The sequence below is a fragment of the Dermacentor albipictus genome, chromosome 8, assembly GCF_038994185.2.
Source record: "Dermacentor albipictus isolate Rhodes 1998 colony chromosome 8, USDA_Dalb.pri_finalv2, whole genome shotgun sequence".
Taxonomy (NCBI): domain Eukaryota; kingdom Metazoa; phylum Arthropoda; class Arachnida; order Ixodida; family Ixodidae; genus Dermacentor; species Dermacentor albipictus.
The window spans coordinates 63,738,224-63,758,836 of record NC_091828.1 but is presented as its reverse complement, the minus strand read 5'-3'; the positions used below and the strand labels follow the sequence as shown (position 1 = coordinate 63,758,836).

General features: G+C 47.2%; 1 protein-coding gene across 2 annotated transcripts in view; it reads left to right on the top strand.

Annotated features, from left to right (window-relative positions):
- Positions 1 to 15,206: 15,206 nt before the first annotated feature.
- LOC139048801 (uncharacterized) overlaps positions 15,207 to 20,613 on the top strand; it is a 126,684-nt gene continuing 121,277 nt past the window's right edge. For both annotated transcript variants that reach the window (XM_070523501.1, XM_070523500.1), the window contains exon 1: positions 15,207 to 15,340. In XM_070523501.1, coding sequence (XP_070379602.1) covers positions 15,337 to 15,340 — 4 coding nt within the window. In that variant the 5' untranslated portion in view covers positions 15,207 to 15,336. The remainder of the gene's footprint in view (positions 15,341 to 20,613) is intronic.

Below are 20,613 nucleotides of genomic sequence, written 5' to 3'. Positions count from 1 at the left end.
GCTCAAAGATATGACCCAATCGTAGGGTATTCAGAATTAATACCGCATTTCGATGGGGGCGAAATGCGAAAACACCCGTGTACTTAGATTTAGGTGCACGTTAAAGAACCCCAGGTGGTCGAAATTTCCGGAGTCCCCCACTACGGCGTGCCTCATAATCAGAAAGTGGTTTTGGCACGTAAAACCCCATAATTTAATTTTCAGAATTAATAGTGGCGTTCTTTCTTTGAAGCAGTTAAGCTTCATTTTTTTGCGTGCGATAGGCTTGCACCGCGAAGTCTAGGTTTTTGGTTGAAGGCCTGTAGTGGCGGGCATGAGTCTCAGTTCACTTTTCATGAGTGGTCGCGAGGTTTTCTTCTTTGGGATAATGACGCGTGAATTAGCGGAGCCGTTGTCTAACCAAACAATTTAGGAAGTGTTTGTACTGTTGCTGCAAGGCGTGGTTTGCTCGCACACAGAGAAGCAAGGCGTCTGTGCGGGTCTCGCACGTATATTCATAAGACGACAGTGTTCTGAGTATCGCTTAGAGCCTGCGTGGAAGTATTTAGAAATACGCCCCAATTTTCGTTTAATTTTGAGCGCGTCATTTACGCGATGTTTTCTTTGTCATTTCTCTAGGTATATTTCTCTAATATAAGAAAATATTAGTGCGCGAGTTGCACAAAAGCAGAAGACTTGTGGAGCCTTATTCGGAATCTGAGGATTATTTAGAGTAGGAGGCCTTGTTTTCACGACCAGTGCGTGTCTCACCAGATTTTGCCGAAGATTCATTGTGTGACGTGACGCCAGCGAACCTGGCCTTGATGTCATCCTTGACCAACTTAACGAACGCTTTCGAGAGCATCCTGTGCTATACCTCAGTCGATAACTGACACGGCGAGAAATGGCGTTTAGCGCCTCGGAGAAAGAGTGTTTTAGCACTATATGGACCGTTCAAAGGCTAGGATACTATAATGCAGACACAAAATTCATGGTAGATAGCGACCATTGCCCTCCTGCATGGCTTAAGGAAATGTCAGGAAAAAGGGTGAGACTGCCTAGATATAGTCTGATTTTGCAGGAATTCGAGGTCAAGTGGGAGCTAGAGTAAGAATTCAATCGGCCACAGGCAAGGTGTTAGGCAATGAACGTATGGTATTTTTTTAGAAATGTGTTTTGTACGAATCGCTGTCGGTCTTATTGAGATAGGCAACCTATTTCTGTCTTGCCAATAGCTGACCACGAAAAAATAGCAGTAAGACAGAGAGAGGGGTAAAACTTTGTAAATCGATGCAGGGAGCATAGAGTCCAGTGGGCATATCGCTAAGGCACACTGACCAGAGTGTGTTCATGCTTGTAGCAATATTACCAGAGTGAAGGTGACAACATAGCGAGCGCTTTGCCTTTGTGATGAAGTGTGACATAAGCTATCACTTTTAGAACAATTCCTGGCACCATGGGCAGACATCGGCGCTTCGGGCAACCCGACAGCTGGTCACCTCCAGGTTTGTATCTCTTGGCGACGGATGTGTCTTTTACGCCTCAACACAGCTCAGACCATTTATTAGACTTTTCCCACGTGGCAACCTTATCCATTCATCAGCGGCTGTTCAGAATTCAACGCAGCGTTGACACCAATTGTTAACGGCTCCAGAAAAGGCCCCTTTACTGGTACCGAACCGCCTGATGTAATGATGAAAGTGCCAAGTCGACGCCTACCCAAGAGCGGCGCCTACCTTGGATCCCCAAGTTGCTTAATGGTCACCTATTCCATACTATTCGAAGCAGTGTTCGGAGGAACAGTGTCACATTCTGGGCCTTATACTGCTATCTATTGGAGAATTGTGATTGACCGCAATATTCATGAGGTTCCCTAGTCTAGTCGCCTAGGGAAGACGACGGCATAGAAATTGGAGACTATTCAAGCAGTAAGGGTGACTTGTCCTGATGTGAACTCGGTCATGTGATGTGCTCCAGCAAGCAGTGGGCTCCCGTATCATCACAGAGTGTAACTAATCACAAAGAAAGCCTTTTTCTTTCATTCCTACTTCTGAATATGCTTGTCGATGGGATGGTTATTCGCCGGCACAAACGACCCCTCGAGCCGCTACAGGGGGGGGGGGGGGGGATTTAATAACATCTGGGATATATAGTATATGTGCAGAAGGAACTTAACTTGGCGTAAAGCCAAATCTGTTGCTCTGCAGAAAATTGATTCATAGGTGCTTGGACGCCTAATCACACACAAGGAAGAAGGACGAGACACAACAAGGGCGGGCTGGAACGAAATTCTACTCTCACAAGGAATAAATGTGAGGACATGAAGAGGAGGGCATACATGGCAAGGGAAATTATAAGAAAAACAAAACAAGTGCTGTAGAGAAATTAAATGACATGAAATAAATCGCAGCGGCGTTGCTTTGCAATTGATAACGAATAAAAAATAGATGTCGTTGAACAGGGTGGACTCTCTTTAAAAGTTTGCCTGTGCTAACCCCCCAATTCGCTAAATGCTGCACCGGGTTTGCATTTGTCTGCTCCTTGCAGAAATCGTGCGTGTATTCTGCAATGCACACGTACATCGGTGCTGAACCGCAATCGGATATTGCAAACTAGGGAGGTTATTGAAGCTTCCCTCATCAGGAAACAAAAGACAGTGACGGCTATTTACCTTCGATATCACCGTTAGAGTGTGAAATTTTGTAATCAGCAAAACTGCCCTCAGAATACTCAGCGGAGCCACCTCCGCCAAGAAGGAAAAGCCCCGGCACAAACTAATCTGGATCCCCGGTCACGTAGGCATAGTGGGGAACGAAAGGGCAGACAGCCTAGCTCGAGGCGACGCGTTCCGAGCTGGTTGGTCGAATGCCCCGGAGACCTACCTACAGGCTTGCGAGGGGGGACACGCAGAGACCCTGAACTTACATAGATGAACTAGAATTAGATATCCGCCACCACACAAAGACCTCTCAAAGGAGGAAGTGACCAGCTGGCGCAGACTACAAACAAACTCCTTCCCCAACTTACATGTGCTCAATAAAATGTTTCCGACACAATACAGCGCCACCTGCCCTTGGTGCGGTGCAAAACATACACTCTACCACATCACCTGGGAGTGCGAACGCAACAAAGCATTCCACAAACACGAACACCCAGGTGCGGAGCAATGGCAGAGTCGGCTCACCAGCAGCGAGCGCATGGCCCAAAGGGCCCTTGTGCAGCACGCGAGCGATGCAGCGCGACTCAGTGGAGCCTTGGAATAGGGGCCCACCCTTGCTGAAGAGAAGTCTCAAGTCGCCAGCGCCAAAAAGATGAAGACGACAAAGACCTCGTAACCGCGAAACTCTTGAAACACTCAAAAGTGTTCACTCAATCACTCACTCAGGACGGCACGTGTTGTAAGTGCACATTATCCCTTTCCTTTTGTGTACCCCTCTCCATGAGTTCTCACGTATTTGTTCCTCGTGTGAGTAAAGTTGTGTTCCAGTCTGCGCTCGTTGTCTCCTTTTCTGTTACTTGTTTCTGTTCTTCCAAACAACCATGAATGAACCATGAACAACCAGCTGGTCAGGTTATCCGCGTTCCTGGAGGAAACCAGTGGTGCGGCACTGAGAATGTGACAACGTTTCATAAGGTCAGCATGGCGATATGAATGACACTATGCCTGTATAGAATTTTTACTGCAATTAGGATTCTTCAGGAACATCGCCCAAATTAAGGAGAGTGTTTGGCTGACTGTCTAACCATTATTCCACTACTTGGTTCATCGCGTAGTCCATGGTCATTAGATTACAGTTGCGGTTTGTTGCGCGGATGAAATTGGGTACATAATAAATAGTTGGACTAACCAAGGTCATGGGGTAAGTGTTAGTGTGTGTGTGCCACTGTTCCATTGACCTCTTCTATGCTAAGCTTAGTCACCGGACGTATGACCCTGTGTCTACGCGGCGCTTTAATGAACCTTTATCTTTTTATCATCATCACTTCAGCATACATATCCAGTGGTACAGCGGGAAGGGGTGGCGAAAATTCAACTGAATGCCTGACAATGCGCCAATCCCCGCCCAGACCACGACATTGCACAACACTCAGCGAGTCACTAGATAATACATCAATGTAATAAAAAAAGAAAAAAACGAAAAGAAAAACAATTGTTGCAGTACACTCAGCCTGTAATACATAATACATAAATATAACACTACATAATGACACATAATGTAACACTAATACATCATGTAATACATAAATGCAGAAGAGAAAAAAAGAACTAAGCCGTGGTTTTAATAAGTAAACTAGAACATAATTGGTATGAACAGCTTATTGAAAAAAAATTTTCATGGCTGAATTTTGAGGCACAATGCAGTTCTGGAAGAAAGCTTATATAATGTAAGGAAGTCTTACACGGAAGAGAAAGAAAAAAATGTCATGTTTGAAGCGCCTTAGATAAGCATGCATCTTTTTTTTTGAAAATTGCTACTGATCGGCGTTCATTCACTATGCTTATGGCCGTCATGTTAGAGTTTAGAAATGAAGGTATAAGGTGCGTTAGTTTTTGCTTGCCGTAGTTGGTTCGAATCCTTTCACTGTAATAGGTGGTTTTCCTATGATTATACGTGTGTGTTTCCCGCGAGTAGGTATCCTGAAATATACCTGCGTCCGATTTATTTTGATTGTAGATGACTCTCGCTAGTTTTTCAAGGAATATGTTTTCTAATTTTAATATGCTGTGTTTATGGAAAAGTGTAGCAGAAGGCGTTCGGCGCGGAACATTTTCGATAATACGCAAGATTCTTTCTTGGAGCCTGTGAATACTATCTTTATTTGTTTTTGTTGTTGTGCCCCAGATTAATAGGCAGTAATGTATGCGCGAGTAAACTAAAGTGTAGTAAAGCTGCTTTGTCACCAAGAGGGGTAGTAAACATCTGATTTTGCCAATTATGCCAATGTATCGCGATATGTGGGTGCGAAGATTATCTATGTGATTGGACCAACTCAATGTTTCGTGAAAGATAACGCCTAAAAATTTTTAAGTCTGGACGCGCTCAATTAAAGCTCCTTGGAATGTGAGCTGCGTATTGTGGAGAGTACAATGGTGCCGAGGTTTAAAAATGATGTACTTTGTTTTCTTAATGTTTAATACGAGCTTATTTGTTCTCAGCCACATCGACAAATTGCTAAGCCAAAGGTTCACTTCTTGTGCTAGAGTAGACATATCCTGACCCGAGAAAAAGACGTTAGTCTCATCGGCATATATTGTAATATCTGGTGTTAGAGGTACGTTAACGATGTCATTTATATAAAATAAGAATAAAAGTGGCCCAAGTATAGAACCCTGTGGGACGCCGTACTTGATCTTGCCCGTTTGTGACTTCGAGTGCTGCATATCTGTATACTGATACCGATTAGTAAGGTAATTTCTTAATAAATCGAGGGGCGTACCTCTTATTCCATATTCATTCAGCTTTGCCAAAAGAATTTCATGCTTAATCGAATCAAAAGCTTTCTTAAAGTCGAGAAATATTCCAATTGTGTGACGTTTTTGCATCAAAATGTTCAATAATTTGATCTTTAATAGATAATAAGGCCTTTTCAGTACATTTGTTCTTCTGAAATCCGTATTGATGTTCGGTTATAATTTTGTTACAAAATTACAAAAGTTAGAATTACAAATTACAAGCTACAAAAGTTTGCAATTCGTACATATATGACACGTTCTATAATTTTTGAAAAAATGGGCAAAAAGGGAATAGGCCTGTAGTTATTCATGTCATTTTCATTACCGCCTTTGTGAACAACGGATATTCTAGCAATTTTCAGTTTCTCCGGGAACTTTCCAGTGCTCAAAATAAGGTTGCAAATATGTGGAAATGGTGCGCTTATGTGTTCTGAAACTGCTTTTAGATGTTCTGCTTTCATATTGTCAAAACCCACAGCACATTTGTTACTTAAATTCTGTATCAGCGAGGCTTCCGATTCATTCGTGGGAGTTAGGAAAATAGATTCCGAGACGTGTGTTTTAATATACGATTTGCAAGACTGGACAGCACCATTTGAAATATCAGAAGCTCCTGAACTCAAAAAATGCTCATTGAGCATATCGGCAAGTAAAGTACCTAAACAAGATCTGCCCTCTATTTGAAGCTGAGAGATAGTCTTCATATTTTTCCTTTGCAAAAGATCGTTCACAGCGTTCCAAATTGCTTTCTGATTATTGAGTATGTTTGCAAACTTTTTTTCATAGTAGCTAAATCGCGCTTTTTTAATGTCAGATCCTATCTTATTTCTGACCTGCTTAAATTCAACCAAGTAGGACCGTGTGAACGCTGGACCGTTGTCACATACAATCGTCCTGGTTGTCCTAAACATTTCCCGTTCGAGAAGGGCGATGACACTATTCGCATCTTCTTTTCCTGCCCGTGCCGCGACCATCCTGGTGCATTCATCTATGGCCAGAAGAAAAGCTTGCGTTTTTCGGACTCCTTCTCGTTTCTTGTTTAGCTCGGCAAAATCAAGGTGTATAACTTCAAAAGGCACGTTCGAGTGGCAAGGTATTATCATGGCGTCCGTAGGCTGCTTATATTTCACTTTGTTGACTTGACAAAGGTGGCATGAACGAACGTATTGCTTGACGTCTTCTTTCATGTGAGGCCACGTAAATCTCTTGACTAGCTTGTTGTAGGTGCGCCAAAATCCGTCGTGTCCTCCAGATTCTGGGCTATCGTGGTACAAATAAAGAACCCTTGAAATCAGCGTTGGCGGGATTTGATAGCGACCTTCCATAAACATCAATTGTTCAGTGCCTTCCCACAATTTTACTTCATTGATTTCTTCAGATTGTTCTTTGTCGGCCTGTATCATCAGTCTAGACAATGCATCTGCATCAGTCAAAAGGGGTCCTGGTCTGTTCACCCATCTGGCGATACGTCCCTTAGGTTGGGTCATATTCAAGAGATGAGTGAGGGCCTGGTGATCGGTGAACAAAGTAAACTTCGCACCTTCTAGGTACGTACGGAAGTACTGAATTGCTTTAAGGACTGCAAGAGCTTCCTTTTCAGTAGTGGTGTAGTTGACTTCAGGTGGCTTGAGGGTGTAGCTATAGTAGCCTACTACGTGTCGCTTTTCTCGGCCGGATGCTTCTGGACATTTCTGGTACAAGACTGCACCTGTTCCATAATGTGAGTCGTCGGTATTCAGTTCAAAGGGTAAAGTGAAATCTGGTATGCGTAGAATAGGGTCATCAGAGATTCTGTGCACCAGATCACGGTAGACTCTCTCACATTCCTCATCCCACTCAAATGGAACTGATTTCTGCGTTAGGCGCGTGAGGCATCTTGTTTTTATGGCAAAGTCTTTTATGAAAGGTCTGAAATGTCCTGCTAATCCCAAAAACACACGCAATGAGTGGACGTCATATGGTTTTACCAGTTGGGATATCCTCTCAACGGACTCTTGTTTCGTGCTTTTGGTAGTCCCATCAAAGACTCTTCCAAGAAACACAACTTTTCTTTGAAAGAACGCACTTTTCTTAAAATTAACCTTGAGGTGTGCCAAGCTCAAGGAATTTAATACCTGGGACAGGTGTTCCTGATGCTCTGCCTCTGTTTTGGAGAAGACGATAATATCGTCGATGTACACGTTACAAAAGACACCTAGGAAAGGCTTCAGGACTTCGTTCATAATCTTCTGGAACCATGCTGGTGAGTTTCTCCAGCCGAAAGGAAGCCGGTTATACTCGTACAGGTCGAAGGGCGTGATAAAAGCAGTGTACATCTTTGTTTCTTCGGTTAGCGGGATCTGCCAGATTTTTTTATTGAATAGAATTTATTGATAGGAAAGACAGAGAGGTCGACCTGAGCTAGTGTATTGTATTTGATCTGCCAGAAACCTTTGCACAAGTCAATACGTGAAAAACATCGCCAACCACCTGTCTCATCTATAATCGTGTCTATCTTCGGCATGGGAAATGGTATAAGCTCTGTCTGTCGGTTGAGAACCCTGTAATCTGTGCACAGTCTGAAAGTTCCATCTTCTTTCGGCGCAATAGTTATGGGAGAGGCCAAGGGTGACACCGAAGGCCGGATTATATTCGCGTCTAGCATCTCCTGCAATTCTTTCTTCAACCATATCTTGCGCTCTCTTGACATGTTATAAGGCCATTTTCGGATGACAGTCTTGTCGGTTAGTTCGAAAGGCACCTTGTGTGACGTCATCGCTGGTGGGTAGCTTCCTATGCATACCAGTTCAGGATAGGTCGTTGCAATATCCCCCGCGCACTTGACAACTCGCAGGTTATCTTTTCTATCGGGCTGTGTCTCTTGCCTTGATAGTCCTTCGACTAAAACAGCATCGTCCCAGTAAACGTTGATTTTTAGTTTCTTTATATCTGGTCTGGATAGCAGAAAGTCATACGTCACCCCCTCAATCACCAGTAATTCACTCTCTATTTGATGACCTCGGAACTCGATGTTTACTGAGGCCCATTGATTATGTATTGTCACTTTTCCGTCGTAGCCTTGCACCCGTAGTACTCTTCCACTATGCAGGTCACTTGCATCTACCAGCTTGGCATTTATTATAGACACAGAAGCACCGCTGTCAACCAAAGCCATCATATGTCTGTTTCCCACTTTGACAGGGATGTGAAGTAGGCTAGAACAAGTTAAATAAACAGTCTCCGTTGTGGTCATCGGGTCGGACTGATCACCCTTGTTTATCAGTTTTCTTGTCGTCGGAGCCTCTTCAGCGTCCGAAAGTAGGGGAACAGGGTCGCTGTCGACACTATGCACCCGACCTCTGGGAGCGCGCCAACCCAAGTTGTCAGTGCCGCCTGCAAGGCGGCGCGGTTCTCGCTGATTAAGGCTTGACCAATCCGCGCCGGACCGTGTGAAGTGACCGCTTGAGCTAGCGTTTATATTTTCTTCTGAAGTAAATGATATGTCGTGAAGGCACTCCAGAAGCCCGTCCATAGTTTTAGGCGACCGTATTTGCACTTGCTTGAGGACTTGCGCGTGCAGTCCGTGCATTATTAGTGCTACTACGGCAGACGGAGGAAGCATAGGCTCGGCCAGCTTTAAAAGGCGGCATTTGTCAAAGAAATACTCGACGAGGGAGCCTTGCTTGAATTTGAAATTAAGCGCGGCGTCCCACCTTTGCACTGGGTTGCTTCGGAATGTCGTCAAGAATTTTTCTTTCCACTGGTTCCAAGAGTTGCCAGCCTCTTCAATAATGTGCAAATCATACCACTTCCGTTCAACACCGCTTAAGTAACTACGCATGTTAGTAGTCTTGTCCTCATTAGAGTGCCAGTTGTTCTTCCCAGCGGCATAGTCATAGAATTCAAGCCAACCTTCTGGACTTGAGGACATGCCGTCGAATGCATCGGGTTCTACAAATTTAGTCACTGGTGTCTCAGCGTTTAAAGAGCTTATAAGCGATGTCACCAGCTGGTTTTGTTGCGAAATCTGTTCTTGTTGTAGCCGAAGTGCTTTCAAAACGAGGCTCACCTCTTCCGTCGACGACTGTGATCCAGAGTCCTGTCGACGCATCGGTTGAAGAACTAATTCGTCGAAGATCACCAGAGGCAAGTTCACGTTCACAGCACCCTTCCGACGTAGTTCATCAGGGTCCATGGAAGCCTTCTCTAAAACCAGGTTCATGAGTTCTGCCGAGTTGAGTTCGCGAGGTAGTTCCACCGCTGGTTCATCTTCAGCTTGGTATCTCGAAAAGATGATCTTGTCCGCGGAGGTCTCCTCAAGGAAAAAGCTCACCCACATGTTGGAGTTCGCTGTCGGCTGCGCCAAAATAATGTAGCGTTTCTACTTAAAGGACACAGTAGACGTAAAGCATTGCTGTGGAACCGGTGTCCATCTTGTCTACATTTTATTCCCACTTCATTCTTCTCTTCTCCTGTCTCCCGGTTCTCGCGCTTCTTCATCTTCTATTCGAAGACTCATACCGCTTCAAACTTATCTCTTGCTTTCATTCTTTTCAAAAGTGAAGCGTCCATCCATGGTTTTCTCGCCCTCTTGTTTATCTTATGCACCACAGTCGGAAAAGCTAAATTATAAAGGTCTGTTAACTTTGTTATGAATATGTCGTAGGCATTCACAGGGTCAGTATTATTGAAAATACAGCTCCAATCAGTGTCAGCGAGAACATTCTGAAAATGCTTAATTGTTTCTTAGTTAATCTGTCTACGTTGCGTAGGATTTGCTGGATTTCGTTTTTTACGCACCATGGCAAAAATGCAAAAATCGGCAGGTGATCGCTGACTCCAGGTGTTAGAACCCCTGTGCATATTTCATTTTTGTAGTTAGTGAAACATAAATCCAAGGCAGTTTCAGTCAACTGTGTTATCCTTGTAGGTACATGAATTGTGTTTTCATAGCCAAAAGAGAGCATTCTGTCAAGAAAATTTTGTTTGTTGTTGCTTGGTGATAGCATATCTATGTTGAAATCTCCTGTAACAATCAAGCGTGCGCCATTCTGTTCACAATACTCAAGCATTTCATCCATGAAATTAAGGAAATCAGACACAGTTCTAGAAGGGGGCCTATATATAGTAACTACTAAAAGGCTTTGACATTCTATCATGAATGATTCAAAGCGAGAGGATATTACAGTATATTCTTTGACAATATTGTATTTAACGCTGTCATGAACATAAATCGATACACCACCACCCCTTTGGTTTTCCCTGCTGATTGATGCACAAGTGTAGTTCGTAAATGGCACGGTATCATGGTTATCAGTAGACCATGTTTCAGTGAAAGCTAAGAAATCAAACTGGTGATTTAGAGTGTTCAAAAAGAAGTCGACACTATCTTTTTTGTTTTGAAGACTTTGCGCATTAAGGTGAATCAGTGATAACTGTATTTTCTGGCGTGTAGCAATTTTCTGGAAGGCCTCGGCATCATAGTAGTTTGTTATGTTTGTGAATAGAACGTAAGCACTTCTTGCGATCAGCTATCTTTCATTTTATCGTATTTTTTCTAGGTCATGCACTGTTGCAATTCTAATCACCCTATCACTCGGGCTGCGGCGCACGAAAAGTTTGCCATTCTTCTGCTTGCGAATTCGTACTTATTTTCAAGAGCCCTATTTTTCATTTCCCAGAAAAGCTTCTTATTGTAAGCCGTCCTTTCTGTCCTTGTCCTTTCTTTGCAAGCCATTTTTCTTTAGTTTGACGAGATGAAAACCTCACTATCACAGTATTGGGCTTGTCTCCCTTCCTCTCGTTTCTAGAAGCTAGTCTGTGGGCGGCTTCAATGTCAGACTCGGAAAGCTGTGGAAGCCCAAGTTCAGTTGCCAGTTGGCTCCACAACCCGCTTTCTAAGGTCTGAGATGTCCCCGGACTGCCTTGTCATCTGAGTAAGAACTTCATCGTATTTACTGGACATCACTTTCATAGATTCCTCAATGCTATCAACAGTTGTTTTAATTTGGGACAAATCGTCAACCTTTGATTTGATGTCCAGTAGCTCGGCAAGCTTGAGATGAATTGCCGCAAGCTCTGAGGCGAACTTCTTTTCTGACGTCTCATTCTGCATTTCCGCAGAATTGGCGCCTCGAGTCGACGCTTTGCAGGTCACGCATATCCAAAGATTTTTTAGCAGCAACAGACTTCTTTTTGTAGGCATTGTCAGTTACCGCAGAGCATGAGCCGATATGGTAACTATACTTGCATTCTGAGCACAGCAACCACGACTCCGATTCGCGAATCCTGCCATCGCATGCTGGACATATGTCATTCATAGCACCCAGCACACTACTAAAGTTCGCTCACAGAGTGCACCCAGCAGCAGCAGGAAACGTAACAGAACAAAAGTGCCGTCGATAGGCGAAGAGAACAGACCAATCTGTAACGTTCGTCAAAAGCGTCTTTAGCCGCCGTACAACTGTCTGCTCCGCTGCTGCTGCTGAGTGCGTGTGCGATAGTCCAAGGGGGGCGATGTCCTTTTGTAGGCAGCAGCGGTTGGTGTACTCCACGTGATGGTCCGCGTGGCCTCCGCTTGATCTAATCGATCCTGCTCGTCCGCTCCAGCTTTCGTCGTCTCAGGCACTGGTTTGAGGCCACGATTCCAACCTGTAACGTTCGTCAAAAGCGTCTTTAGCCGCCGTACAACTGTCTGCTCCGCTGCTGCTGCTGAGTGCGTGTGCACTCAGCAGCAGTCGCCACTGAGCAGTCGTGCACTCGCCAGCTTACGTGACTTGTAATAATCCACTTGGTATGTGCCGCTCATAAGCCCACCTCATTGAGGCAAACACTGATCTTTTAGTACGTGCAACTGCGTGTTAGCCGTTCGGCCATGAACCCTTGTGGCGCCAAATTGGGTGATTGGCTATGTGCTGCTCATTAATTAGGAAAAAAAATACTAATAATTTCCCCAGTGCATAACACAACCAAACCTGCCTCGTACATACTCTGGGAATCTTGTGAGAATATCTTTAACGTGCGCGCCATGCCCGCACATCATGGTGCGGCCGTGAGATGGCGCAGCACGTTCTGTCCTCTGCGATCACAGCATGGTGTGTCCCTACGCCGCTTCAATAATGAACAGCGTTGCGTCGATATTCATTATGACATCGGTTCTGGCACAATTCCTTGTTTATTTTTATAGCCGAAAGGCTCAAATGCATCTTACATTGGACGGAGTGAGGACTACTACAGCCTTCGGGTCAATAAAACAAAGATTTACAGGTGCCTTTCTCTTTCTGAACGCGGCTTACGCACAAGTGTATCGGTGCTTTTTCCATTTTGGTGCATTTCGCACACAATGCTTTAGAAATTCTTTGAGTGTGTGAAATAGTAGCCATTTATTTCTTGAAGCTGATATTTTATTTCGTATGTGATGCCCGCTTTACAATATTTATAAAGTATTAAGTGCTATTAGGAACGATGAGAAAACTTGGATGGGGTTTCACCCTTCTCTGGGCTTTCTAAGCAATGCGTCTCGCCTGACACACCCGCATTGTCGCATGCAGCGCATCACGTTCTTCGGAAGTCTCCTGGCCACCCTAGCCCGCGCATTTTGCGGTTCTTCAGGTCGTGCGCAACGCTTGCACACTGCTTGGGAATCAGCCGACTGGTGCTCATCCTTCCACGGCTTGCGCTGCTGCTCCATCGATCGCTCTCGGTGCGTTGTCTTTCGATAACCCGTCGAACCCGGTGCATTCAAAGTGCACACAGAGTCCGCCGCAAAAGCCAGAGGAGATGAACCAAGCGCGCCTCCACCTACCCTCCTCCGCCCGCTCGGACACACGGTCCTCCCATCCACCTCCAGGCACCATCATCCTCCAACACTCGCTTCCCTTTCCCAACTCAGTGGCCTCTCCGCGAAGCTGGGATCTGGCTCATTTCACAGACAGGGCATGTGCGGTGGCGCGTGAGAATTCGCAGCAATCGCGAGCTATTTTTAAACGTTGTCATTTATGGGAGAGGTTAAAATACTTTTTGGACCAGTTCAGTCGTATCGCCTATAATTTTAGAGTAGCAATGACACCATCGTGATCGCTAAGTTGAGTAGTTTTATACCTCCTGTTGCGGTCCAAATTTTCGTTACCAAAGACGAGGTACAATATGGTTACCCTAGGATTTGATGACTCATGCCGGCAGAATATCGAGTTGCAGCATCGATGGTTGCTGAATCTCGTTCAGGAGAACAGCGTTGTTTGCTTGTATGCTGGTGTCTTCCACGAGAAACATTGGACGAGTCCTTCACGGCCGCAACTGAGTAAGAGTAGTGAGATAGAGCACCAACTGTGTGGCTGTGACATTGGGAGAAAATGATCCACAACAAAGAAATGCAACGGTGAGTTCAAGGTCTAGTTGCACTGTGAACACCTGGGCAACGTTTGTAGATGCACGTTCGAGGACGCCCAAGGCTTGCATGTACCTGGTTGGCCCAAACGGCCACACACACCACATGGTTGTCGTGTTTACGGTGACCTTCGAAGGGGCACACTGATCCTGTATCATGTAGCGGTGCCTCAAGATCAATTTACGACTGTGAGAGACGCAGGTACTGAGCAGACATTGGCAACGTGGTTGTGGTTATTGTCAGGCACGTGTGCCACAAGGAGCGCACATTGACTGCTGCGCCAAAGAAGAAGGGCCAATTGCTCGAACATTCATCGAAATATTGCAGCCGATCACTGTTACCCCTCATTCCGACAAGGGTACGAACCGTGGCATCGATGGTTAGGCGTCTCCGTTTCTGATCACGACTGCTTTCGATTACTCATGGATGTCCTGCTTCGTGCACGACATTCCATCATATTGTGGCCTCAATTTCTTTTTTCTTTGTTTGTTATGCCGTTATGAATGGCTAACCCCTGCTATGGAAGAGTATCTGTTCTTAGAAAGCAAATGCGCTATCAAACGCTGCTGCACATCTTCGCGTAGTAATAAAGGTGCAAATTCCCCCCCCCCCTCCCGCCCACAACTTTCTCTTTATATCCTTGGAAATATCCGAGTATACTGTGAAAAACATACAGTGTTGGCACTGTAGTGCACCGTGGAGATCTCGTGCTGGAATTACAGCGCGTGTTATGCAAGGACGTTACGGAAGTACTCCTACAATGTGGGTAAGCAGCTGAGGCATCACGGCTGGATGCGCCGCTCAAGGAGTAAGAAGAAACTCATTAGGAACTAAAAGAAGACAAACAAAGGAAGAAGGAACTTGCCAGTGGCACTTTTGATAGGGGAATGTGTCTTACCTGCAGATTTAAAAAAACGCGTAATACAGAAATAAACGGTAAACAAAACGAAATAAAAATTAATTAGAATTACAAAACCATTTTGCTTTCAACTAGTCTGCTTAAGTTGCATGGATTTTTAAAAACAAATTCTTTCATCGCCAGTAACCCCCACTTCCCCGTGTCAGCTGTATTTTTGGACATATTATCGCGGTCAGATCTAGGAGATTGCGCAGCCTAAAAATATGTTCGCTACGTGCAGCTGGATATTTACCCCTGGGACGACTGGTCGCTCTTAAGATTTCCGTATATATGTTTGATTCAAATGACGTTGAGCTAAAAGCCAGATCCGTTATCCCGACATCTAGGACGAGAACATCCGTGCATTGTATCGAGAGGAAGGCGGTTTGATCCGGGCTACGCGCCGAAAATTGAGAAGATGCGGTCTCTGGCCCCCAACCTGCGGATTTAACGCAGATCTGCTAGGGGCTGCGTTACATGCGCTGATTCCGCCTCGCTTTATATGGGAGGGTTGCACGAGCGCTGCAGCCTCGTGGTAGCAGTAGAAGAAGACTGTCCCTGCTGCTGTCCGGTGGGTCGCCTCTCGCTGCGAAGATTCCTTAGACGCGTCGGGACGCACGCAGCTGCTGGGGCCTAAATATGGGTGAGGAGATTCGACGCCCATTTTGCAGCCTTCTGTCATGCTTGTAATGATTGAACGTAATCGCTGGGCATCAACCAAACCGCAAAGTTACGAATGCCAGGGTAAATGCCCATTTTCTGGCATTTAATTATTATGCCTTGTTGAATATAGCCATATTGGGATAACAATGCAACTGCAGGGGATACAGATGCCCTAGTAGTGTTCATTGGAGTGGTACAGTGACGCCTTCTACGGCTCGCACGAACGGGCCTTTCACATGCGGTAAAGATAATGAGTGATTTGTATACGAATGTTCTTGGATGACAATGCTTACAGGGACCGCTCTCTGGACGCTCATTTAACCTCCGTAGAAAACTTGTCGTGTTTACACACCAAGTTTGAACATGTGGCGAACGTGCAGGAAATGAGCAGTAGGATGCGATCTTCAGACCGAGTGTGTGCATCTCACATCTAGTGAAATGAGACTGACGCCTCGTAGGAAGTTTCGTCTTGCTGCTAAATACATTTCAGGACGCAACGTGAACTCCGAATTGATGTTTGCCGATAGATTTGGCACATTTCGTTGAAATAGCTTTTTTACATGCTCTGATGCATAAAGTTAAAACCACGCACTTCGCAGTATAACTAGAGCTTGCGACTTCTGTAACCATACTAATGGAGAATCTCTATTCGCTTGCTTATTATTTTCGCATGTTATACGTCAAAGTAAAAAAATATATATAAATTTGACAGCTATTCCACTCTGTAAAGGTGGGTGACCAGCGACGCTTACAAATGGTAGATCGAAATGTACAACCCAAGGATACATAACTATTTTGGTGTTCTTTAATATTTCACGCTTTACTATGACTTTGTGGTCACTACCGTAGACGAGAACGGGAGTTTGATCGTCATCAGCCGGACCGAGCACCCATCCAAAGTGCGCGTTCATAAAGTCGTCTGCGTCACGCTTCGAAGAGGCAGGTCGAACGTACAGTCACGTTCATAGATTTGGAGACCATGCGAGGCAGTGGCCGCGTATGGCCGTGGCATGCGTGCGCCGTCTGGCGGCTCGGTGTCTGCCATGGAGGAAGGAAACTGAGGAGAGGCCCTACACCCTCCGCGCGCTAGGAGAAAAGTGTGGACGAAATGACGTAGTTTGTTCTCCTCTTTTTGCAGATTTTTTTATTTCTTTGCTGCGGTGGTCACGCCTTTCGGGCCACAATGGCGGCTTTGTCTTGCTGCTGTGCGTTCACGCGTGTTGCTCCGTAGGTTTCGTACCGTGGCAAAGGCGCCGTGCGGGCAGGTTCGCGTTGGTCTCCATGTTTTGTTGCGCGGCGTTATCTGGACCGTGCTCTACTGGATGTTGCTGTGGCCATGTGGGACACGAGGAACCAAAGTTCGTGAAATGAACGCGCATGGAACGCTGTGCGCAATGTACCGCGCCACGGCAATGGCAACAGACCAAGAAATATCTGGGGGTAATTTTGCCCTCTTTGGCGGAATCATGCTAACGTGCTAACGATTGTTTAGTATTGCTGCGGCTTTAGCTTCGCAAAGGGTCACGTCATGGCCTCTCCTGAGTTTCCTTCCTCGGTGGTGTCTGCTGTCGAGAGTGTCGCAGCGCGCACGCGCGTCCATCCTGCCTCGCTGGCCTGCTCGCTCGCTCGCTGCGCACCCGCGAACGCGCCGTTCACAGGAATTTGTGGCCGCCACCGTCAGTAGAGTTTGTTCGCGAAGCACCGGCGTGGCATCTTCGATCGCCTTGGTCCGATCTCGGCGCTGTCTTCGATGATCTCGACGCGCTCTGTTCAGTTGCTGCAGCGTCACGAAGCTGCACTATGCAAAATTTGTGAGAACGGGAGTGAGAGTGTAGCCAATCAGCAGCCGTTATAAGAATTCGTGCCTTGCGAAGCCAGTCTCGTAGCCGAGCGGATTATCGCTCGAACTTCACAACTCTAGTCACGCTCTGCGCCCAGCAGACGACGTGCTCGTAATCAAAATGATGGACAAGAGCATGCCGTCATTTTGACCTCACCAAAAACAACAACAACCTCCCCGCACCTTTGTCGTCCGGGGAGTTTACTGTTTGCCAATTGGCACCTCTCTCCCTGCCTTGTCACAAATTTAACATACTGTCACTTTGTGGCAATGCAGCAGCTGGACAGAACGGGAAACGAACAAATATCTCCGATCGCACCCCTGGTGGCAACGAACGCAAATTACGTTAATCGGCCCGCGCGCCGGTGCGCAGCGAGCGAGCACACAGACCAGTGAGATAGGATGGACGCGCATGCGCACTGTCATACTCTCAACAACAGGCACCTAGCCGCCAGATGGCGCGCGCATGCACACGGCCACGGGCTCACACCGTCTCCAAATTTAGGAACGCGACTGTACATGGTGGCAACGACCATCCGGTCGCCAGTCTTTACACCACACACGTCGGCACAAGACGCCGCGCTTTCTAGTTGATGCTTGATGGACGAAAGGCGGGGCCGTCGGTGGCGACTGCGTCGTTCCTCACGTTATGGCAACTCCGCGCGCTTGCTAGTCGGCTCTAGGTTCGAACGTGGCGCCTATGTACCCCTAGACTTGCATGAAGAAGTCGGTCCATGTCTCGTAGAGAAACGTCCACCGCGTGCAGATGACACCGACCTGACGTTCAGAGCAGCCACCGTGAAGGTATATTATAGCGAAAGCTCTTCTACGCTATCTCTAGCAAGGTCGTTCATCGCGTCGCGATTATCTTGAGCGGCCGGAAAGTAAACGTGGCAATTGTGACGTCATGCCACACGATCCGCAGTGAAGAGGTGTTGCAGCTGCGCCCGCTAGGAGCGTCGCCGAGGCGGCACCACGCAACTTGGCAATGGGTCTAACCGCTGCGTTGCCGCCGCTTGGTTGGCTTGGTCGCTTAGTCTCGCCATGGATGGCGCGCCGGTTGAGCCGTCAGTGCGTGCGCTTCAGCGCAAGCTACAACTGAACTCAGTCATCTAGTCGATATAGCTAGAAGGCAAGCTGCGAAATATCAAGCAACAGCAAAGTTATCAGCTGAAAAACCCGAGCAAAGGGAGGCCACATTAGCAGGTTATAGATGAGCTTACCAAGTGCCGAAGCGTGCCAAGATCGCAGCTACTGCAGCTGGCAGCCACACGAACTACAAGGAGAACACGAAGCCGTAGATACAAGTAAGGACAGCCACAACGAACGTTTGACAAACCACACCCTTCGGCTTCCGGCAAGCTGGACTGCGACGGCCAGGTTTCACGACGACTTCACGGGGAACCGCTTCGGCAGAGTGTGTTATGTTTCTGAAAGACTGTCGCCTAATTTTAATCAAACATCTGTGCATAGTCTTTGTAAAACCAAGCCAAACAGACCTCTCGCTCGCGATAACTTGGTTTACGATATTTAAACATCAGCCAAATTTAACAGTTTCACGAGTCTAGGCGCACAAGCTTTGGTGACGGTGCGAGCGTCGTGGTTATCTTGCCGCCCGAATTCGTCCAGCAGATCGCGGTCTAAATTCTCTCGGACGTACTAGAACGTGCGATATCCGTTGGCGTTTTTGAAGCATAGCCGATGCAGCTGAGTCGAGCTGAGGTACCGCTGGGTCTGCGGCGCGATGTAAACGCTTGCGCGCCGCGTCGCAGGCCGCGCGATGCCTGCGGTCGCCTTTCCGCCGCTGCTCTCAGAGTCGGTCCTCGTAAATACCACCACGCAGTGTTCTTCCGATATTTTCTGGCGTTTCGTCACCCAGCGTCGCTCGGCGTAAAGAGACATCTGAGCAGGTCACGCCCTTGCCGCCGGAAGCGGCTCGATGAGCACCGACCAATCAGCGCTGGTCCGTGTGCCGCTCGCGTGGCTGGACGCTCTGTGTAGGCGTTCACGCGACGACGCCGAGAGACGCAACGCCAGAACATACCGCCAACAAAGCTTGATATGGGGCGCCCTTTTAGAGCGCAGCTCTTTGGCGTCCGTTCCTGGGTTTCACGTCGTCGTCGGCGTTGTCGTCGGCCTCGTAACCAACTCCGCCCCCCTTTCATCCCCCCAGCGCTAGCAGCGACCGACTGATACCGCTGGATGCCGCTGACGCCGCTAGAGAGTCAAGATAACGTGACTTGCATAGAACACCGTCGCCGCCATGCAGAAAGAGGAGGAAAGGGTCCCCCCCCCCCCCTGTTCTTGTGTGGCGGATAGGGTGCTCTTCAGTTGCCGACGCACCGGTTATTTCACGTAGGCCCCGGCACGTCGACGAATACGTGACCACCTTCCCACGGCTAGACCTGGTTCTTAGCGCTGCGGAAGCGAGGGTATCATATTGTTCGTGTCGGCATCGGTGGCGTTGTCCCTGAAACCAACTCCGCAGCTGGGGTTGACTCACTATCGGCGTCAGCGGTATCAGTCAGTCGCTGCTATCTCTTCCCTCCTCCCTTTATCGTGTTGTACGCTTGCTGCGCGCGCTTCTGCCCCCATCGTTTGCCGCTGGGTGTACACGCCGCTCCCCTCCCCCCTCTTCCTGTGAGTCTCCGGTTGTCAAAGCGCCGGCTCGAACTTAATTCCTTTCTTCGCTTCTCCTCCAATGCAACCCCTGTGCGGTGGTACCAAGTCGAACATATATCAGTCTATTTCTCCGACCACAAAGCTTCCTTCATGACTGTCAAGAACTGTTAGTGGAGTCTTTGTTAAAGGAATACGTGTGAAAAATAAACAAAAAATTCTGTGATAGCGCATACATGTGTTGCTCGATTCTTTTGCCTCAATCTATCGAAAAGGTGAAACAGCTTATTTGCTGCGCTCAAATTTCGCATTAGGAAGTAACGTAATCGTCGGTAATTTTTTCGCTGTTCTTCGGGCGTACGAACCAATCGTGGCCGTTCCGTAGGACGCTGGAATGATGGGCGCCAACGTGGCCATCTGTGGGAGGAGGCGACGATGCCGAACGCGCGAGCAGTGGCACGAGCCCGTTCGGGCGCTTGCCCCGATGGGCGCCGCGACGCACTGTGAAAAATATATAAAGCTTAAAAAGCTTTTTTCGTCATTTCTTCACTTGATGACGCTAGCTTCTTTACAAAAACTCCACTTGAAGCGGCGCGAAAACGGAAACATACGAACAATAATACGGCAGCGTATGTGTGTGTGTGTCGTCTGGTTGTGTGGCTGGAATATGCCGCGTTTCGTCGCCAGGGTGGCGTGCAACGCACTCTGTTCGACGCGCTGCCTATCCAGCGCTGGTTCCGCATAGGAAGCTCTGTTCCCTATCGCTGTGCAAGCGGCGTTGCTGTTGCTGCGGC